This window comes from Cynoglossus semilaevis, chromosome 16, assembly GCF_000523025.1.
Source record: "Cynoglossus semilaevis isolate Cse_v1.0 chromosome 16, Cse_v1.0, whole genome shotgun sequence".
NCBI classification, from domain to species: Eukaryota; Metazoa; Chordata; class Actinopteri; order Pleuronectiformes; family Cynoglossidae; genus Cynoglossus; species Cynoglossus semilaevis.
Window position 1 is genome coordinate 4,410,673 of NC_024322.1, and position 18,489 is coordinate 4,429,161.

The following is an 18,489-nucleotide window of genomic DNA, read 5'->3' on the forward strand; positions in this document are numbered from 1 at the left end:
GTAATGAAGGAATGAACAAGTAAATAAATAACATGATAAGATAATAGTACAGTAATAACACGTATAAGTAATATAGTCATGGCGCATTAGGAAACATTTCAAAGTGACAAAAATGTCATGAGAAATTCATTTAACATTCAACACCGTTGGACGTTACGACAGTTGCAGCATGTAACCAGAGAGGGAGCTCTGGCCCAAATGTCTACGGAAACGCTGGGTGCAGTAGACGATCTTTTACCACGACGTGTCACTCGGTGTTGCCGCGAATGCGCACAATTAGTTAGAATTGCAGGACTGTTCTATAATACAGAGACACGGGATGTCATGGACACTGGGGAAACGAGGTAGGTCTGAGCGTTTTTAATAAAAACGTGAAAGGGCTGTGCGTTATCGGTGACACTAATTAGGGTAACTAGGTTTGTGTTTGGACGTTGTTGTTACGCTAACATTGACTCGGTGACGGAACAGATTCTCGGGTAGCTGCCAAGTTAACATGTTATAATAATATGTGAAACGGTTTCTCAAGTGGTTATGTTGTCAGAATGAACTCCTGCGTCAGCCCTGTTTTATCACATCTAGTATATGTTATTTAACGGAAACGTTACGACAAAATTCTGGTTAAAATTAGTCTGTTAGCCTATGCTAAGCTAAGCGTGTAGCGGCATGTCGCACGCACGTGAGAAAAAGCTCCTGAAAATCTGACAGCACATAAAGCCGTTTTTTCCTGAGCAGTGAAACTCGAAAACATGGTTCAAACTTAATTGAAATATTGTTGTCAATCCCCGAATTTTATTGCTGTCACCTTAGTTATATTTAGCATATTTTTCAGAAATGCCTTTGAGTCACTACAGTAAACTTTTATGCACTGACTTTGTCAGCTATTATCAAGATGTTTTTTGAGGCTAAATCACAAACTAATGACACGTTCTGTAAGCAGTTCCCTTAAATTAAGTAAAGGTTAATTTTGATATTAAATAACTGTTGTCAATGGAAGTCCTTACTGCTAAAATGTAGGCTACAGTTTCAGAAACCTTTTTTTAATTATGTATTAAAAAATTAAACACACTCAACTGTATTTTCACAACATCGTGTTAAAATGACCATTTGTCTCCTAGCAGGGGAAGAGCATGTATATAATGGATGGATTCTGCAGTCTGTGATTCACAGATGTTGTAAAGAAGACACAGCACCATACCTGGGAGCCTTATAAGCGTAGAGCATCAAATATTCACAAGCAAGTGGAAACTATATGCCTCAACATATTTTTTTTATATTTGTGTGTCTACATGCCTTGAGGTTTTTTTTAAATCAGTGCCTGCCATTTTGCATTGCTAACACAGTTTAATGTCTTCTTACTGACCTGCTGCACAGGTGGATATTTTACTCTGCTCTTGCTGCATCTACGGTGGCAGTTATGAGTTTTTTTGACAAGGATTCTACAAGAACTTGTAGTGTAAATTCATCTGCTAGAAGAAAATTCACCAATCAATGCGGCTGGAGCTGACATTGTGACGGTACTCTCCTGACGTAACTCTTACACAAAGAGTCACAGAGAAGGGAAGGATTTAAGGATTTTGTTGACTCTTGATGTGTAGAAATTGTCCCTTAAAACGCAGTCCCTTATAAATAAGCACATCTTTGTTTTGTGGTGCAATGCCTTCCAATCAGTCCTCCCCCTGGGATGGAGGGAAGCTACGTAGCTCTAACGCAAATGGTTCCAACACTGCAGCCCCTGTCAGGACACAAACCAAGACTGTTCCGGTCACTAAGGTGCCTTTCACTCAGACTTCTTCAGAGATTTTCAAGCAAAAAGACCTAGCCAAACCTCTTCCTAATTTCACTTCCCTATTGAGGCAGATAACAGTTACATCCTCTGGAGCTTCTGTCTGGGAAAATGGGGACAGAAATAAAACCAACAATCAGAGCCAATTCACCATTGTGCCAGAAGGGTATTCAATCCTGCCACAAATTATTAATGGGAGTCAGATACCAAAACAGATACTGGCAAATGGATTGAAGCCTGCCGAAAGTAGCCTTACGGAAACCAATGTCTCAACCTCCTTTGCCAAGAAGGAATGCCACAGTGGGCATAATGGTTTGTCGACAGATGCCATACAGGTGTTTACATCACTTCAAACCTCTCCACCAGAAAAGGGCTCAATAGTAGGAAGATTTCCGGATGCTTTGGGTGATGCAAAAGTGGGATTGGAGCCACTGTTGTCAGTTTGTCATCAAGACCTGTTTATCCAAGGCCAGTCCTCACTTCAGCAAACTGACAAGATGATGGTAAGGTTCCATTGACAAGTTTTTGTTCTTCAATGTACAGACACATTGAACCTTGAGTAGAGGGAGAGTAGTCCTAAAGTATGAGCAGGTAGTTTGGACAGAGCTACGTTTGAAAAGATCACAAACAAGATCATGTAAACATGTCTTACCTTTGCTCGATCATAAAGAATTATCATAATTGAGTCCAGTTTTGGAAGATGTGCAGAAGTGTAAATAGTCTTTGGCTTCACCAATGAATACTCTGTCAAAACCTTCTTTCATTGGGTTAGTGCATCAGAAATAAGTGATATTTATGCACAAAATGTCTCTTAAATGTCATGCTTTTAGGGGTCTAGATGGTGATTTTAACAAGCCAGCAGTTTCCAAAAACTAAGACCAAATATCTATACATTTAAAATCTTTATAAACCACAGTGGCAGTTTAATTCTAGAGGGGTGCAATCTTAATGTAGCACTGAGCAGAACAATGTGCAGCTGCTTCTGGTGGGAAGGATGAAGCAAACCATTAGCATTAGCAACAGTGGACTGTTTACACTGCTCCATTCGGCCGTTATGCTTCATCAATAAGTTGTTGCTAATTTGACACACATTTCAACTGACTTTGTGTCTTTCTTTTTTATGGTTTAAGGCTGCAGATTGTTCCTCTTTACCACCAGTGCCTGCTCCATGCCTTAATCCCAGTGAACATCAGGGTCCAACGATTGGAGTAGATGCCTCTAGTCATGGAAGCAAGAAAACAGAAAAAAGAAGTACAATAAGAGAGACATTTTCTACAAAAAGGTGCCATTCAGCTAAATTAGTAAGAAAATACAACCAGAAAAAGAACAGCTGTACAATGAGGTACTCTCACAGTCAGCTTCAAGTAAAGGGCCGCTCTCCAGCAGTTTTGACATCTACCAGAAAAAACCAGCCACAAACATTTGCCACACCAAACATAAAGGAGCAGGTTCCAGAAACCAGCTTGTGCTCAAGCAAAAGAATCGGACCTTTATTGAATGTCCAAGTCAGTGCTGCTGAGGAACAGGAGTCGAAACCACCACTAGATCGAACAGGTAAACAAAAACAACAGCAGTAAGTAAGTAAGTTTACTGCTTAAGACATGTCCCTCAGAGGTCACTTTAATATGCATTTTAAGATACCTTGAGGCCTGACCAAAACAATCCACTAAGGAGATATGTCGAGTGAAAGCAATGTACATCAGCACTGTATGTTGACAGTGTTTCCAGAACACACTTTTTTCACTGGTGCAGGTGTCCCATTACTCACCACAGTGAAGTTAATGTGGAGGTTGTTGTTTCTGTTTTCTCAAAAATGAAAAGTGAAATAAACAACAAATATTAATAATAAATAATAAAATAATCCTTAATTTTGGCATCACTGTTGACAAGACATTTATCCATGTAACTCAATCAGAAGATTTTCCAATGTGGCCTTTACATCAATGACTTTGATGTCATTCATCTGTTCTCTTGTGTGGGTTCCTTTAGTGTCTGTCTCTGTTTTGGCCCTAAAGCTAGAGTTAAGCAGAAATTTACAAATCTGTGTTCCACTTGACATCAACCATATAAATTAGGTACATCTCTCTAAAGATAAGATTGAACTAAGCCAGGTTATAATTGGACTAGAAGTAGGCTAATAAGCTAATAAGCACCTAATACTTCTATGTTTTGACATAAATTGCCAGTACTCTAAATGTGTGTGTATCTGTTTTGTGTCTTATAGATGTTGCCTCTGGTCAAGCAGGAACCTCAGTGGGTTCTGTGACCACACAGATCTCGGCCATCCAGCTGACCAAGCCAGGACAGCCAGCGTCCATGTTGTCATCTTCTCCTTACCCTTCTTACGGCTCACCCTCGCCAACTGAGGAGTGTCAGGATGGAGAGGCTCAGTTACTGGGGTGGGAAACAGTGGATTGTTATTTAAAGCAGCTCAACATGTTCCCCCTCTTTTGTTTTTTTTTGGCTGAGAATTTCACTGGCTTTTTATATTTACAGCCAGGAGTATCTTATGCAGGTGGATGGAATTGAGGAGGAACTTCCTGATGAGCTGGAAAACGCATGCAGTGACGATGGTGAGATGTGGAGTACAATCGTATGGATCTGTTAAAACCTTCTTTACTATAAAACATTAAATTATTATTACTTTTATTATTTCAGATAATTCTGACTGTTCATCCATCAATGGGGCTTTATCTTCAGCCTCCATCGACCTGCTGTCTGGGTAAGACTGCATTTAACACATATATATTTATTTTTACCTCAATATTGTCTTTTATGTTATTGATGGTTAAAATATTAAAGGTTAAAATATACTGTGTATTTATATACATATATAATGTATACACACACACATATATATATATATATCTGTATATATGTGTATGTATATGTAGATATATAAAAATATCTCTATATTTGTAATGTTACTGAACAATCAAAATAAACAAAATGTAAAACCGGAGAACCATTGCCCATGTCAACCACAAATCATAGTCAGATTAAACAAACAAAGAAAAGAAACATACTTTTCCCACTCCCTGACCAAACAGATGTTTTAAATCTAACTCATTTCCACTGCATTGTGTCCCAGACCCGAAAGCAGCAGAGAACTGTGGAAAAATCTTATTGTTGTGTCATATTGTTCTTTGCTGTAATGGCCTCAACAGTAGAATTACCTACCAACAACTGGGAGCTAACTCTGTGTTTAAACAGCCTGGACACAGACCATGACTTACTCCAACCACAGAACATCATGCATCAACCCATCTGTACCATTTACTGAAAGCTGTAGTATGTATGGCAGGTCAAGAGAGAGAAAGCAACAGATGGCAAGACATCTTTTAATATATTTTATTTAAGTAAAAAGATTGAGTCAGGGTTTTTTTTTTCAGCATTTCAGCCATTGTTTGTTCCTGCTATTCTTCCCATGATTATTCTGTGAGTGTTTTAATTCAGTTTTTACATTTTGTTAATTATCAGGTGAATGTCATGTGGTACTAGGATTGTTAACTCCGGTTTTGTTGTGTTTTGTCCAAACGAACCTGCGCTGCATTTCTCTGTTTAGTCCACGTACGACTCGTGTAACAGGGTGACTTGATCTGGTCTCCTGTTGTTGAGAAGTCAGGAAGTGTAACTCTAGACGCATGACTTTTTAATCTTGTTGTGACACCATTCGTTGTTTTTGTTATTGTTTGCTAATTTAATGTGCAGACCTGTGAAGTCAGAAGGAGTCTGAGCACATGGACTTTGTTTGACAGAAAAAAGCGTTTATGTGTGGCTTTTGTGTAGTTCAATGCTCCTTGTTTCTCAGTTGATTGTGACACTTGACAGACAAGTTGTGTTTTTAGTTCAAGAAATTTAAAGAAGATCTTATGAGTTTCCTTGGAAACTGCGCCAGCAGTGGATCCTGCTGGCCCGGATGTATTTTGTAGATTTTATATCCTATTTTTATTCAAAAGAATTTGTTAGAGTTTCTTTCCTAATCTTTCCTAAAATTTAATGTTGAAATTGTGTTGATCTTGTCAACGTATATTCTCACATCTACCTAACAACCTAGTTGTTATGGTGACACTAAACATGAAAATGTGTTCATTGGAATCAGGACAGTTTTGCTCTTTTTCTCAGAGTGGAAGAACCAATGTCAGTGGGGCAAGAAGATGATCGTGAAGAGAAACCAGCACTGGTTCCCAGTCTGTTTGCTTTCATCTCTCCTACACTGTACTTCAGCAACACTAATGAAAAAGGTGAGAACATGTGAAATAATTTTAAACAGTGGAGTTTTGTTAAACCTATCTAAAAAACTAACCATCTCTTTGCTCCGCAGTTGAAATGCTACCTGTGGAACAGAGACGCTTGTTGAAATGGAAAATGAGCAATGTCACTCCCAACGTGGTTAAACACACCATCGCCAGGTCACACTTCAGGGTCACCAGGAGTAAGTCACTAAGAGCTAAATTTTGCTGTTGAGAAAAAAAAAATCCCGCAAATTCTAATGGGAATGTTGTTGCATTTGGAATTGAAAAAAGTTAATTTACATTTGGTTTGAATGCTCATCTACATGTATTTATTTCAAATGCAAATTGAAAACTAGAAAACAATGACTGGTTGGGCTGCTGGGGACATCACATGAGGTCTGTGGGCTTCAAAGCCCTTGGAGAGAACCAGAAGGTGAGACACCGCAGCTGTGTGAAATTCCTGAGTGATTCTCTAAACTAAATTGAGCTCCTTTTATGTGTTATGTGTTTCCATGTTATAGTTGAACCACTTCCCAGGGACGTTTCAAATTGGCAGGAAGGACCGGCTCTGGAGGAACCTGTCCAAGATGCAGGTTCGCTTTGGGAAGCAGGAGTTTAGCTTCTTCCCTCGTACCTTTGTTCTTCCTCAGGACATTAAGCTGCTGCGCAAGGCCTGGGAGGACGGAGGCTCCCGGCAGAAATGGATCGTCAAGCCTGTAAGTTCTGCTTCTAAAAAATCATATTGTTCACTTATGCCGTGACAAGCCAATATTGACTTCCTTACAGCCTGCTTCAGCCAGAGGACTAGGGATCCAGGTCATTCACAAATGGAGCCAGATGCCACGAAAAAGACCTCTACTGGTCCAAAAGTGAGGAACCACACATAAATCAACAGTTGATAAAAATGTCTACCGATGTCTTTAATTCCTAATTGCTGACCAGTTTTTTGACTAGTGCTGTTTTGTCCTGTGTGTTTGCTGCAGGTACCTCCACAAGCCCTACCTCATCAGTGGCAACAAGTTTGACCTGAGGATCTACGTCTACGTGACCTCCTATGACCCCCTCAGAATTTACATCTTTACTGATGGTCTTGTTCGATTTGCCAGCTGCAAGTCAGTTCTCACCACACCTGGCACAATTTGACAGAAATGATCTTCTTCAAATGTTTCTGACTTTTTAAAAACCATATTTATTTATTAATCTTGTTCTGAAGGTATTCGTCTTCTATGAAGACTCTGAGCAACAAGTTCATGCACCTGACCAACTACAGTATCAACAAAAATAATGCTGAATACCAGGCCAACAGTGACGACAAGGCCTGTCAGGGACACAAGTGGTGAGAGGAACATTTAAGACTGTTAAGCTGTAATGGATATCTGAAATATAGTCGACCTTGATAAGCCTGTCCTCACTTTTATTTTACATTATTTGTCTCTGAAGCGCAGTTTTGTTCCAGATGTAAATGGGTGTGTGTTTACAGGGCAGTCAAGGCCTTGTGGCAGTACCTTGGTTCCAAGGGAGTCAACACCGGTCTGATCTGGGAGAAAATTAAAGACATTGTCATCAAAACCATCATCGCGTAAGATTTTAAATTTTTTCAATTACATTTTTTTTAATCATTTATTTATTGTTGGCATAGCTTGAGTTACTTGGTATTCAAGGCAATATAAAAAGTTTACTTTCAGAACACAAATAAAAATATTAGTCATCATATTTTATGTTTATTATGATCAATTGGAGTCAAAATTAAAACCTTAATCATTACCTGATGAATTCACATCCCTTTATCAAATGTCCAGAATTCCAAAAAGAAGGGGTTCTCTGATGGAAATAAGGCTAGCATTAATTTTTAGACTTAAACGAAGGATATGGTGATTTGTTGAGTTTTGTTTTTTTCAGAAAAAATAAAGTGTATTATTATTATTTGTATGGGAACCTTTTCTATACTTCTATAAAATGCGTGTTCTTTTTCTGTTCTTGGTGATCAGGTCAGAGCCTTACGTCAACAACCTAATGAAGCAGCATGTACATTCCGTGTACAGCTGTCATGAACTGTTTGGCTTTGACATAATGCTGGACGAGAACCTCAAACCCTGGATCCTGGAAGTGAACATATCACCAAGGTAACATCCACTGAAACCTAATTACGTGTCATTTATTTTCTTTTATTCCTCTTATTGACTTTTTCTTTTCCCTGCTGTAGTCTCCATTCCAACTCTGCTCTGGATGCTTCCATCAAAGGCCAGATGATACGAGATCTTCTGAACTTGGCTGGTTATCGTATTCCTCATAAAGAAGATGGTGTCGCTTCTGGCAGTAACGCGTCTAGTTCCACCAGCAGGTTGGAAAGAGTTTGACACTTCACAGTCAAAGCAGAACTGTTGACTCTATGTAATGTGTATTTGTTCTTGTCAGACTCAACAGAGGCAGCATAGTTGGACATTATTTTAGATTACCTGAAATTGGAATAATGCATTGGGGTTTTTTTTATCTATGTTTTGTCAAAAGTGTGTGCAGGGGGAACAAGGAGCGAACAAAATCAGAGATGATTGCTGATGAGAAAGTCAAACGTGCATTTTACCTCACACAACGCTTTACGGATCAGGTAGACAAAAGAAATTAAGCTCAATTTTTAAGATTAAAAACTGTTTACTGTAACTGTATATAACAAAATGTTTTATATGGTTACATGGCAAACAACATCTCAGTCCCTTAATGAGATATAAATAAATAAAAACCCATCAATTTCCCAGGACTTCATGTCTACAGTCCTGCATGTCCTGACTCCTGAGGACGTTCGAGTTCTAGCAGAGAGTGAAAATGAAATGAACCGTCGGGGGGAGTTTGAGAGAATTTTCCCTTCAGCGTCATCGTCTCGCTACCTGCGCTTCTTTGAGTGTCCCAGATATCTCAACATCCTGTTGGATCAGTGGGAGCAAAAACACTGGCGTGACAGGACCGTGGGTGTGTGTCTCTGTCTCCTTTGTTAGAGCAGAATTTTGTTTAGAGTAGCCAACATAAATAAAGACGAAAACTGTTAATAAACTGATCCATGCTTCTCTTGATGTCTGTGATATGTGTGCTGCAGGTGTCGCTCTCCTCCAGAACTTTTGTCTAAAAGGCGTCCATCTTGGAACCAATGATCCTTCTCATATTGTAAGTAACTAATGAAACCTGGAAATGTGATGATTCAAAAATGTCTAATTTGTATTAAATAAATTTGTTCCTGTTTCTGCCTAGTGGTCCAAGTGTAGCTACATTTCCAAATATGAACCCTGCAAGAAAGACGTCAACCAATCAAGGTAAAAACTGTCTCTTGGATGTGATTACCAAATTTAGCTTTAACTTGAAAGTCTTTTACAAAGAAGGGGTTTGGCAAGAGAGCTGTTTGGGTTCTAGCGACAACAGATGGGAGCAAAAGAGCTGCTGAAAAAAGAACTAAGGGTTGTCAACCTCTGAACTGAGAGGGAGTTTTATAATGGAAAATGGTGAACGTATAGATCCTCACATCATATTGCACCTTGCTATTACTTTACAGCCATCAACATTGTTAATTCATGGACCTGAAACTGTTGTGTGCAGTTTTGGTTCCTTTATTAAATAATTGTTCTGTATCACTGGGAGACATATTCCTGTCCTGCCAAAGCTTGCAGCCTGACATGAAAGAAAGACGAAGGGTTAAAAAAGAAGGCCATCATTCCACGTACATCACCATACATTCTTCGTGGCTTATTCAAAGTGACTACTTTTGTTTGACTTTTTTCTAGGGACGATCTAAATTTGATGATTATTACATACAAAATAGACAAATTAATTTCTCTTCTCCTCTGTTCTAGGGTGGTGGTCAGCCACCATCGCCACACCCACCATGACGTCAATGACAATAAGTCAGATAGAGCGATGACTCCAATCTCCAGACCCGTTTCTCCAAGTCCCGGACCCAGTGTCTCTAGCAGTACCTGCACGAGTCCTCAGCCCAGCCTGACTCACAGTCTCCTGCCTCATCACTTTCCTGCCTCGCTCTAAAGATCTGGTTTGCCAATCGTGATGCTCAGGGTCTCTTTACTTTCAGCTGAATTACTCTATTAAACAGGTACTTTGACACACTCGTAATGACAACTTTGGCCTTTACAACACAATCGAAAGCAGGAGATCATCATGCTTTGCAGAAACTACAGTATGAGGAAGTAAGTGTAAAAATTGCAGTGTTGATGTGAATACATTTTACTCCTGCAGCCAAATCTGTCTTAAATTCCTATGGTATTTAAAAAAAACAAAACAATATGAACCAGTTCAGTGTTTTTGATGTTAAGGTTAATTGGAATTATTTTCATGCCAACAGTTTTTGTACTTGAAGGTAGAAAAAAAATGTGGTCATCTTTGGTGACTCTTTTGCATTTCCTGACAGTACTTAAGTACATCAAACACAGCTCTGAGAGGCTGCAACCTACTATGTTCCATCATCAGTCCATTGATTATTTTTCTCCTTGAATGATAAATAATCATCAAATCAAAAGTCAACCAGTGATGGTCTATAGAACAACATGATGACTTTCCATGAAGTCCAGCTTCATCCACAATCATATATGTTCATCTTACTCTGGGGAAGGAGCAAAGCAAATAAAAAATATTTTCAAAATGGCTTTAACACATCATGGAAATTACTAAATCGATTAAATCTTATAGAACAATACTGTGACCATAGTTTTTTGGGGAGGGCGGGGGGTAGGGAGTGACGACTGTAACATTTGACATTGCTGTTCAGTTAGTGATACTGGAAGTTTCATTTGTATTGTTTTCAGACATTAAATGATTTGATTTTTCATTGTATAAGTAGGATGAGGGCGAAACACATCTTAGTGCTTTCTAACTCAATCATTGCAGGAACAAGAAGGTTTCTTTAAACACAATATTGTTCAGGGTTTATTGCTCCTTCTCTTAAGGTCATTGTGCCATTTACTTGAACTCTAGCGAGAGAGGTGGTCAAAGCCCAAGGAGATCATTTTTGTCCCGATGTAGGATTTAGATGTTTAAAATTCAAGTAGTTTACAAAGTAGAGCATGCCACATGCATGAAATATTGTTATAAAGATAGAAACCTTAGTAAGGAACCAAATGTAAGAGCTGCACATCATTTTATTGGGCAAACTTTTACAAATGTAACATCAAACTACTTGAAGTTAGGTTTGAAGTCAAAACGTTGGACAATGATATTGTGACTTTGTTTTGTGATTTATGGTGTGATTCCTGACGTCTGTTATCCTGTGAACACTGTCATTCCTACTGTTTTAAAAAAAAGTTTGAGGAACAAAAACCTGTTTACAGAAAACCTTTAATATGCAACACATTACAAACTGCTGTGCAGTGTCAGACTAAGCACATTATTACCTGCCTGAGAAGCAACTTTTCTACTGTTTGAGACAAGTTGTGGTTGTCTGTCAGATTTAAACAGAATATTGAACATGTTTCACTTCAGTGGAGGAAACACTTGACGATTCATGGTCTCTAATGTAGAAAAACACTGACAACCTGCTGAAGATCAATCTTCACGATTGAGGATTCAAGACAATGTAAACTCATTTTTTTTGTCTCTCATCACCCTATTCTTCCTACTCTTGACGTAGGACTCAGTAGTTCCCACCTGTTCACAAGTTCACATCACCTTCCTGTTGGCTGTATACAGAATTTCTAAAATGTCTCTAACACATTACTAAACTGCTAAAGCGTTTGGACGTAATTATATTTTTAACTAACTTGATGTTGATGTTTCTATACATATATAAATACAAGGGCGGTGTGAGTTTCTCAGATTGACTGACTGAAGAATAAAAGTTATTTGGGGTAAAGTCTGGTGGTTTAAGTTTTATACACATCATTAACTCCATCATTGTTTTTTTTTCCCTGAATCAAACATTTATTTTCTGTTTCACAACGTTTCTGTTTTTACCAGCAAACTAAGAAAATGTATTTATTTTGTGTCTGAAAGTAATGCATTTTCCTCAAATACTCTCTTTTGTGTTTAGCAATATTTTTTGTGGTCTTTACAGACTTAAAACAGTGGGGGAGGATTACAAAACGTTTTCCTGTTTCTTTTTAAGAACAAAAAGTGTCTTAAAAACACTTTATGTACTGGATGTACATTTCTGGTTTCAACTGAGTTGTGTGTCTGTTTTTGACACAAGCACTGAATGATCCCGAGTGTGTCAAGACTGTGTAGTTTTTAACCAAATTAGCTCTCGCCTATAATGATGATGATGAGCAAATTCATTTGAATTTGAACTGTGAACAGTATAGATCATGAACATGTGATTCAATTCAGTAGTTCTTTGTGCAAAATGGAAAATTGCATCATTAACATAGGAACCTACATCTCAAATTGTGCTGACTGTTTTTACAGCGAGTGTGAGAAGAAGAAAGGGAGAAAGTCTTGCAGAGTTTAGTGTGTCTATAAATAGTTTGTCCTAATGAAACTAGACCACAGCACAGTCGCACTGACAAGCAGTCAATGTTATTTTATCCAGAACATAACATTCAGCTCATCCATTGGTCTATTCATAATCAGTGTAGACTACTGTAATGGTCTTCCAACTGGATTCCCACAAAATTACACCGCTGAACCCTACAAGACAGAAACTTCCACAGTTTGGATTCTCACATTTCCGATGGTACCTGAACTTATTTGTCAACAGTTTGCTGAAAAGTCTATTGTTCAGTGTGAATATACAGTATTGAAAACATGTTTGATCATGTTCCTATGCTACACAAACATAATAATTATAGAATAGTGAACAAAAGTAAGAAAATGCATTCTAAAAGTTGCTCTTTATTTACATGTATACATTTTAGTGTTATCTGTGTGTTAGCAAAGGGGATTCCCTCCTAGAAGCTATTGCTGTTTGGGGGGAAGAGAGGGGGCTTAGCATGGAAGAGTCAGGGTTCTGTACCTCTCATGTTCTCACCGTAAAAGACACAAGCCCACACGTTATTACTGTCACTTTCTCACCCCTGCAGGTCTGCATGATTTCCCCTCCCACTCGCCCACTCTCTTCCTATCTCTGTCTGTGAATGCCGCAGGCCTCTCGCCCCAGTCCAGATTTAGACCTCAGTCTTTCCCAGATATTCTGACCCAGCTGTCTGTAGCTGCCTGCTGTTGCTTTGACTCCCTTTGTTGCTTTGTTTCGTCTACTGTCCTCTCTTTTTCTATCCGTTTTTGCTGCGTGTGACCTCTTCGAACTCTTCTTGTCTGTTTGACGTGACAGCAGAATTCTCAGAGATGTTACAGTTGGTCAGCTGCGTGGTTGGGCTAGTGTAGTCTTTTGTTTTCCATGTCCAGGTTTTTGCTTCATGACAGTCTGGTTCCACGGAGGCAGACGTCCTGCTCCAGACATGGAGCCTCTTCCTGAAGTAAGACCCTCTGTCAACTCCTTTTAAACTGGGGCGTAGTCTGCTGAGTGTTTCTGATCTGAACTTGAAACTGAGATAAACAACATGTTGGTACAACATGCCCTGGAAATCTAGCTCTGAAGGCCATGGTTATGGTCTACTTCTGTATGTGTCTATAAGTGAAAAACAGACAAAGAGTAGACAATGACAGTTTGTAATGACGGAAAGGGTTGGAAACTGGAAAAATACTTCATGATTTAAGAATCAGTTATTGTGTTCTTTTTATTCAGATTCCTTTATTTGAATTGGATGATGAAGAGGACAAAGTGGAAAATATTCACTCAGAATATGGTAACATTTCTACATTATTTTTTCATATTAAAACTTTTTCTCAGTTTTATCATTTTCAAGAAGAAATATAGAATCACAATTTAATCATCAATTTACAGCTTTCTATTTTTTCTTTTTTGAAGTTCATGTTTACATGTTCATTTCTATTTATCTATGAACAGAGTTGACAGATGAGGCTTTAAGTTGTGAATACTGTGTAACGTTTATCTTTTACTGTAGGCAGCTGCAGATATGCAGCATACCCCATTGCGCCCCCTGCAGATCAGGATCCTGACACGTTTGTGTATATGAACTTTATGAAGACTCACCATTGCTATGACACCATCCCTACCAGCTCCAAACTGGTCATCTTTGACACAACACTACAGGTGGGGACATGTGGCACTTCCTGTGCAGACTTTGGTGATGGGTAAAATGCTGAGGTCACATTTGGTTGTGTGCAGTGGTGTGCTGTGTCACAATGAGAAATATTTAACTTTAATTAATTAAAATCTTGTTCATTGTTGTCAGGTTAAGAAGGCTTTCTTCGCTCTGGTGGCTAATGGTGTGAGGGCGGCACCACTGTGGGACAGCAAACTCCAGTGTTTTGTGGGTGAGCTATTATTTATCTGCAGTATTTGTACAAATAGCATTTGAAAAAAATGATCGTTACTTAAATGTATATATTGTGTATGTAGGTTTTTCAGTCACCCCCGTTATAAGGAGTGTTCTGAAGTATGGCCTTGATATTGGTGTTTGAACTCGGATGAAAGTTTAAAATGTAGTCACAATTTCACACATGTGAACAGAAGAAGTTGCTGACCTGTAGGTGATCTGCTTTCCTACACCAAAGCTCTCTGTGCTGATGCTTCAGGTTCTGTTGCCGTGGATGCATGGTTTCATATTCAATAGTTGCTCTAACATTTAGAGGAAAGCAGGTCAACCGTTTGTGTTGCCAAACACACACACACAAACCCACACTGCTGACTCACTTTTACAAGCAGCCCTGACACATGGATCAGGACTGTGGATATCAGTTTCAAACTGCTTCCTGCCTGCATATCAAGTGGAAGTGAATCTGACTTCTAAATAATAAAAGCTAGTTAAAGTTAGAACATTTCTGACATCTGGAAAACCACTTATTGATGTTTGTGTATGTGTGTGTAGGGATGCTGACTATTACTGACTTCATCAACATTCTCCATCGATACTACAAGTCTCCTCTGGTGAGTCACTGTATGTAGTCTAATGTGTAAATTCAAAGTAAATATATAAATATAATTTTACATTTCTGTGGTTTATCACTTAATTTGTCACTCTGTATGTTTTAACAATCTGTTGTGTTTATTATACTTTTTATACTTTTTTTTACTTAATGCTTAATTACTGCCATTACATGGCTAGTTGGCTGGTTGGAAACAGATATAAGTCAACATAACTTCAACAGTTGGATCTAAAATGTCTGTGTTTTTTTTTTAGGTTCAGATCTATGAGCTGGAAGAACATAAGATAGAAACATGGCGAGGTCTGTTACAGAACCAACTCATTGCACGTAGTTCCTTTTGTTTTTAACAAGGATGGAATTTTAGCTTAAGTAACTCTTCATGTCTTTGCAGAAATTTATCTCCAATACTCAGTGAACAGACTGATCAGTATCACCCCAGAGTCCAGGTGATCACAGACCCTCATTAATGCACATCTATTCATGTCGTTCTCGTTGCTGTTTTTAACTCAAGTATGTTTGATGCTATTTTGACACAATTTCTCATTATTTTAGTTGAAACTCATTCAGAAGTTTTGTCATCTGCTCAGTCTGTTTGATGCCATTTACTCCCTGCTGAAGAATAAGATCCACCGGCTGCCGGTCATCGACCCAGTGTCAGGGAACGTCCTCCACATCCTTACTCACAAACGCATCCTCAAATTCCTCCACATTTTTGTGAGATGACATTCTTGAGATTAAAAATCTTCACTAGTTATTTTTGATTTGTTTTTTAACAAACTATTACATTCTTTATTCCTCCAGGGATCTAAAATTCCTAAACCCAGGTTCCTTCAAAAGCGTATCAGCGAAGTGGCGATTGGTACCTTCAGAGAGATTGCAACGGTCCAGGAATCAGCCTCAGTCTATGAAGCTTTGTCAATTTTTGTAGAGAGAAGAGTATCAGCCTTGCCTGTGGTCAATGACCAAGGTAGACTTTTTTCCCTGTGGCACTTTGTGATTTTTTTTTTATTGATAATTTGAATACATTTCTGTCTTCATCCTTTCTAGGTAAAGTGGTGGCTCTCTACTCACGGTTTGATGTCATTGTAAGTCTATCATATATGTTGCTAAACGACTCAGATTACTGCAGAAGGCAAACTAAAGATTGCTTTCATTCGTTTGTTGAATTCTAAGAATCTTGCAGCCCAGAAAAACTACAACAACCTGAACATGACGATGCACGAAGCTGTCGCCTCCAGAGCTTGTTGCCTGGAAGGAGTCCTGAAGTGTTACCCTTACGAAACACTGGAGATTATTATTGACCGGATTGCAAAAGCAGAGGTGAAACTCGTGCAGAACACTGATCTTATTTGTACCTTATTTGCTTTGACTTCTAACAATTTTAGGGGCATGTATTTCAGAAGTCTACTTCTCCCTTCCATTCCTAAACGTACTTTTTGTTGAATCATTATTGGATGAACTGCAATCAAACCTTTTTCTTCTTTCTGGCAGGTGCATCGATTAGTCTTGGTTGACAAAGACGATGTGGTGAGGGGCATTGTTTCCTTATCTGACCTCCTACAAGCTCTGATCCTTACTCCTGCAGGTATTGATGCACTGTACTCCTAGTTCCGAACCTTCCGCTCATCCCTTGCTGCCTCTTGGCTAACTGTCAACCCATCAATCCACCCTCAAATCCTCGAAAGTTCCATGTTTCCTCTTTCAACCTTTGCCGCTCCTTTCTTCACCCTCATCGAGTTTGTCATCTTCCTGAAGACTGTGAATACCATTCTCTTTCTTTGTTTAATTTTGGGGTCTCAAAACTCGACTTCTCCAATTTTTCCTTCTTTATATCCTGTACCTTTTGACTATTTCTAACCATTTCCCATCATTCTTTTTTTTTATTATCAACCAAAAATTCTCATCCTCTGCTACGATACCTTCCTTCCTGAGGTAATCCCTTAAACTCAAGCCCAAGTCTTCCTCTTTAAAGGCCATTAATAATAATCTTTTGAGCCTTTTTTTTTTGCTTAATCACAAATCAGCTTCATTTCTTCCATCCTACGTTAACTAAATGCAAATCTTCAGAAGCTTCAGCCGATCTTCTCAGCCAACGGCGACAGTTTATTCTCAGATTCTGACTCCAGATCCACACTTTCTTCTTAAAGTGTCTCTTCAAGTAGTTGCTCCTTCAAACTGCAAGATCTCCTCTGAGATGTGCCACCAACACCATGTTCAACACTAAGGTAGGAAACCCTCAGTCAGCTGCCGCTGATTGTCATTGTAAGCTTTTCCAATGTTGGGGCTGCTGCTGGTTGACCTTTCTCCAAAAAGGTCACATGACGGTGAACATGCAAACAAAATATAAGTTCCATTCCGTGACAGTTTATCTATATATATATATATATATATATATATATATATATATATATATATATATATATATATATATATATATATATATATATATATATATATATATATATATATATATATATATATATATATATATATATATATATATATATATATATATATATATATATATATATATATATATATATATATATATATATATATATATATATAATGCAGCATAAGAATAAAATATCCTTAGTATTAATGTATGTACACATTTTATATATATATATATATATATATATATATATATAGAAATTAAATGACGTTCATCCTTTGCCCTTGATTCCCTCCCATCTTGGAAGTATGACAATATTGTCAGCAGATTGATTGGTTTTGCTTTCTCTGATATCTCATAAGTTCTCATTCAATTTTATTACCAGCATTTGCCTGCTGTCTAACTGCCATGACCATCAACCACAGCCAGTTTATAGAATTGTGTAGTTACCGTAACTAATGTGGCAGCACCCAAATTTGGCAATAAAATTTCCACCTGTTATAGTTAGCTGTTGAATTAAAGCATCACCTGTCGTGAAAACGTCCTTCTGTAGGTAAAAGCCAAGTTTGGTATTGGAACATCTCCTGTTTGTGATATCTCTCTGTCATTTGGTCTCTTGCAGACATGCACTGTGTGACAGATCAAGACTGATGGAAGTCATGAAGAGGCTGCTCACATTAAAATCATGTGGCCACACAAAACTGTGACTGAATAACCACTGATCCAAACTGTACAGGTTTGGAGGAAAAATAGAAGAACTGACTCTTCTTCTTCTTTTGTGATGCTGCTCAGCTACTGATGATGATGTTTCTTAAGATCATGGACAGTTAAACAAAAAAAACATTTTGGAATGTTTTGCAAGGTGCTTATACAACCTGTTCAACATTACTGTACTTATTAACTGATTGATTGATTTTCGTCTTAGATTCACTGCATATCTACTGCACTTATGCATCTGTGAAAACTGAATAAAATCTGTATTTATTAAAAAAATGAATTATTTGTTTATAATGAAAACTGAAATATTTTGCTGTTTTCTCTTAAAAAAATGCTGTTTTCATTGGACATTTGAATGGACGTCAGTTAGTCTTTGTCAACCAAGACTAATCTATCAGTAACTAATATGATCTTGATAGTGT

General features: G+C 38.1%; 3 protein-coding genes across 7 annotated transcripts in view; all 3 read left to right on the forward strand.

The window, feature by feature from the left end:
- The window catches only part of phf11 (PHD finger protein 11), a 959,893-nt gene that overhangs the window by 798,261 nt on the left and 143,143 nt on the right, over positions 1–18,489 (forward strand). The gene's annotated exons all lie outside the window — the stretch shown is intronic.
- ttll4 (tubulin tyrosine ligase-like family, member 4) lies at positions 220–11,863 on the forward strand. Of its 2 annotated transcripts, XM_017039699.2 has the most exons (21): positions 220–344; positions 1,116–2,286; positions 2,914–3,337; positions 4,008–4,182; positions 4,280–4,356; positions 4,442–4,505; positions 5,909–6,027; positions 6,108–6,218; positions 6,375–6,451; positions 6,540–6,734; positions 6,805–6,887; positions 7,002–7,130; positions 7,232–7,354; positions 7,499–7,597; positions 8,007–8,141; positions 8,222–8,359; positions 8,527–8,623; positions 8,772–8,982; positions 9,107–9,174; positions 9,259–9,320; positions 9,855–11,863. In XM_017039699.2, the coding sequence occupies exons 2-21, from the start codon at positions 1,654–1,656 to the stop codon at positions 10,042–10,044; spliced, it is 3,210 nt and encodes a 1,069-aa protein (XP_016895188.1). In that variant the 5' UTR covers positions 220–344; positions 1,116–1,653; the 3' UTR covers positions 10,045–11,863. The 2 variants fall into 2 exon arrangements, with proteins under 2 accessions (XP_016895188.1, XP_016895189.1); XM_017039700.2 differs by lacking the exons at positions 220–344; positions 1,116–2,286; positions 2,914–3,337 and adding an exon at positions 3,431–3,858.
- prkag3b (protein kinase, AMP-activated, gamma 3b non-catalytic subunit) lies at positions 11,989–18,313 on the forward strand. The gene is made up of 14 exons (XM_008328131.3): positions 11,989–13,421; positions 13,691–13,751; positions 13,971–14,119; positions 14,262–14,343; positions 14,898–14,956; positions 15,210–15,255; positions 15,347–15,401; positions 15,543–15,669; positions 15,757–15,922; positions 16,003–16,040; positions 16,129–16,275; positions 16,447–16,540; positions 17,103–17,180; positions 17,973–18,313. The coding sequence occupies exons 1-13, from the start codon at positions 13,362–13,364 to the stop codon at positions 17,177–17,179; spliced, it is 1,161 nt and encodes a 386-aa protein (XP_008326353.2). The 5' UTR covers positions 11,989–13,361; the 3' UTR covers position 17,180; positions 17,973–18,313.